The sequence below is a fragment of the Hibiscus syriacus genome, unplaced genomic scaffold (assembly GCF_006381635.1).
Source record: "Hibiscus syriacus cultivar Baekdansim isolate YM2019G1 unplaced genomic scaffold, ASM638163v2 tig00110053_pilon, whole genome shotgun sequence".
In the NCBI taxonomy this organism is placed as follows: Eukaryota; Viridiplantae; Streptophyta; class Magnoliopsida; order Malvales; family Malvaceae; genus Hibiscus; species Hibiscus syriacus.
The window spans coordinates 152,369-155,643 of NW_024062577.1; the positions used below are offsets into that span (position 1 = coordinate 152,369).

The 3,275-nt window shown below is 34.4% G+C and overlaps 1 protein-coding gene across 1 annotated transcript; it reads right to left on the reverse strand.

The window, feature by feature from the left end:
• Positions 1-368: 368 nt before the first annotated feature.
• Positions 369-1,333, reverse strand: LOC120214138 (glutathione S-transferase U8-like). The gene is made up of 2 exons (XM_039212106.1): positions 1,004-1,333; positions 369-887 (listed from the first exon to the last, which is right to left on the reverse strand). Exons 1-2 carry the CDS (start codon positions 1,316-1,318, stop codon positions 531-533), a joined length of 672 nt encoding a protein of 223 aa, XP_039068037.1. The 5' UTR covers positions 1,319-1,333; the 3' UTR covers positions 369-530.
• Positions 1,334-3,275: the final 1,942 nt, after the last annotated feature.

Consider the following 3,275-nt stretch of genomic DNA (forward strand, 5'->3'; position numbering starts at 1 on the left):
TAACTATATCATCATAAAATTTTATTTGCGATTATTTATATATAAAAGCTTTATATTATTAATATAGAGGCATTTATCTTAAAAGTATTTTTAGATCCGTGTTAGTCGTACGTACAATAAAATTTCTTTCAATGTACAAAATTTCACTCGTTCTTTAGTATTTATAGAATGGTTGGCGTCTTGGATAAGGATAAAATACAATACATTATTTGGGTCTATTTTCCCCCAAAAGTTTGTATAGTGCTTTGGGTGCTTACCTATATTGGACAGTGATACAACAAATCCATTATGTTCTAAGTCAAAAAACATATTCTACCATTTCTGTCGAAATGAGGGGGGGGGGGGGGAACCATCAGCAAGAACGAGGATACACCAACAGCAGTAATTTGACATTTTTATTTAAGAGCAAGTGATTGTTTTTTTTGCTCGAAAGCAAGAGCAAATGTCACATTTAAGAATATATTGAGATTACAAACGGAACCAACTAATATAAAAGAGACCATCATTGGAAAAAAGTTCAATTAGGGTCATTAGTTTTGAGCTTCTCTCATTCGATCAATACGAGCTTTAAAAGCGACCGATACTTTGTCTTTGTGAGGAAAATTTTCCCTGACAATGCTGCAACTTACAAACTCGTCGGTCCATTTGAACAAGTCAGGGAATTTCTCAGCCGACAACAACTCCACTCCGGCAACTTCTTGAATGATCCTAAGCCAAAATCCTACAAAATTGGCAGCAATGTCTACCATTCCAATCGCATCTCCCCCAAAGAATCTCTTCCCATTCAGTGCACTTTCAAGCGCTTTCAGACACTCACAAGCTTCTTCGGCCGCCTGTTCTCGCTCCTTCTCCGGCGCCAATATAGCTTTCTGAATCACGGGCATGCACTACATGTAGGGACGAATACAAAATTTTATGCTAAAGGAACAAAGTTATAAAATTTCAACGAGACGAACGTCTTGGTACTATACTATAGGATACTATCATTAATGTGAAATCATACCTTGTCATCCATGAACTTGGCCCAGAATCGAGCTTTGGCTTTATCATAAGGATCCTCTGGCAAAAGAGGATTAGATTTCCAAGTTTCGTTGATGTATTCAAGTATCACAAGCGACTCTGCAATTGGTTTGCCGTTGTGAAGGAGAACTGGAACTTTCTTATGAACAGGATTGTACTGCAAAAGCAAAGGGCCCTTGCTCCCTAAAACATCCTCTTCTATGTATTCATAGGGTATACCTTTGAACAGCAAAGCGAGCTCTACCCTGCGGCTAAAAGGGCTACCCCAGAATCCAAAAACTTTCACTTCATCACCCATTTTGCACCTTAAGGGTTCCCTTGGTTTCATGCTACTTATAGAGAAGATTTGCTTGTTTCCCAAGACATCGGCTGCTGCAGTCGTTTATTCTAGTGTAAACTACAACTTTAGTACCCTAACTATAACTTTTGTCCCGTTTTGGTCACCTAACTATTTCTTATTTTAAAACCATAAGTTTTGGTTTTGTTTGATTACCCACAATTAAAAAATTAATAGAACTGTTGATGTGATATATTTTTTAATTAATTTTTTTAATGTTGACGTAGAATTATTTTATAGCGACACGTCAGCATCATTATTAATTTTTTAAGAATGAATGACCAACTGAAACTAAAATGTATCGTTAGGTATGATTTTGAAACAAAAGATAATTAAGTGACGAAAACGAAATAAAAGTGATAGTTGGAATATTAAAAGTGAGTTTAACCTTTAATTTTTTCAATAAAATAGGGACGGTTCGTCAGCCTTTACGTAATCAACGACGGCTACGTGAAAACAAAGTTGTTGGAATATCAAAATAATGAAGATAATGGAAAAGTCAAGAGCCCAACAGTCAAAATCGATCAATTACTCCTATTGATTTTTCTCCTCAATATAAAAAATAATCGTCAAAACAACTTCAATAAATAATTATTTTAATTAAAAATAAAATATAAAAAAATATAATCTTAAATTCAATTTTTTCTTTTTATTCTGTATGAATTATTATTTAAAAATGATATAAAATCTATCCCTTTACTAACCAACTTTAAAATTTTCTTTAATAGTTTGGTGCAAACAAAATTTTCTCATATTTATACACAACAAAATTTATTGTTATAAGGAAAGAATGTGACATTTTGAAATTTGAATTGAGAAAGGGTAAAGCTTAATCTTATCATGCTTCGTAAGATGGGGTGAAGTGAGGTTAATTTTGTTGATGACAATGACGAATTGCTGGCAAGACAGTGATTCAGAAGATAGACAAATATGAAGAAGACAAAAGACGAATAAGATGAAACATGAGAAAGAAGTGAGACAGATTTCCATAATATATCTGTGTCGATGTGGAGAATCCATTAATTCCAGGAGTACGTGGAAGGAAAGTGAGATGAGAGAGATGCCATTGATGGTGAAATATAAGTAGAAAACAATGTAGACATAGAAAATGATAACTTGCGATTTTTATTGGAGTGGAAATAATTTTTCAAATTGCTCGCATGTGGTTGATATTGGATTGAGATCATTTGAAAATGTTTTGAGGTTGTTTTTGACCTACATAATATCATTAACGTGAAATCATACCTTACTTGGCCCAGAATCGAGCTTTGTCTTTGTCATAAGGATCCTCTGGCAAAAGAGGACTGGATTTCCAAGTTTCGTCGATGTATTCAAGTATCACAAGCGACTCTACAATTGGTTTGCTCGTTGTGAAGGAGAATTGGAACTTTCTTATGAACAGGATTGTACTGCAAAAGCAAAGGGCCCTTGTTCCCTAAAACATCCTCTATGTATTCATAGGGTATACCTTTGAACCTCAAAGCCAGCTCAACCTTACGGCTAAAAGGGCCACCCCAGAATCCAAATACTTTCACTTCATCACCCATTTTGCACCGTAAGGCTCACCTTGGTTTCATGCTATTTATAGAGGGAAGATTTGCATGTTTCTCAAGACTTTGGCTGCTGCACTGGGTTAATTTATTCAGTAAATTAGTGATGGTTCGTCAGCCTTTACGTAATCAACGACGCCTATGTGAAAGCAGAGTGGTTGGAGCTTCGAATATTGAAATAATAAAGATAATGAAAAAGTCAGGGGCCCAACATTGAGCATGGTAATGGAGTGAAGTAGCAGTGTTCTGCTTTGGAAATGATAATCGAACTATTTTGTAGATTATATATTTGAATTTATTAAATAACAAATTTCATCATTCAATTTTTTTTTCTCATTAATATTTTGTTTACTAAAATTTTAAAAAAT

Coding starts and splice junctions, on each gene's coding strand:
- LOC120214138 (XM_039212106.1), bottom strand. CDS start 1,318: ATGGGTGATGAAGTGAAAGTTTTTGGATTCTGGGGTAGCCCTTTTAGC. Junction 888..1,003: donor CCAAGTTCATGGATGACAAG/GTATGATTTCAC, acceptor CCCTACATGTAG/TGCATGCCCGTGATTCAGAA.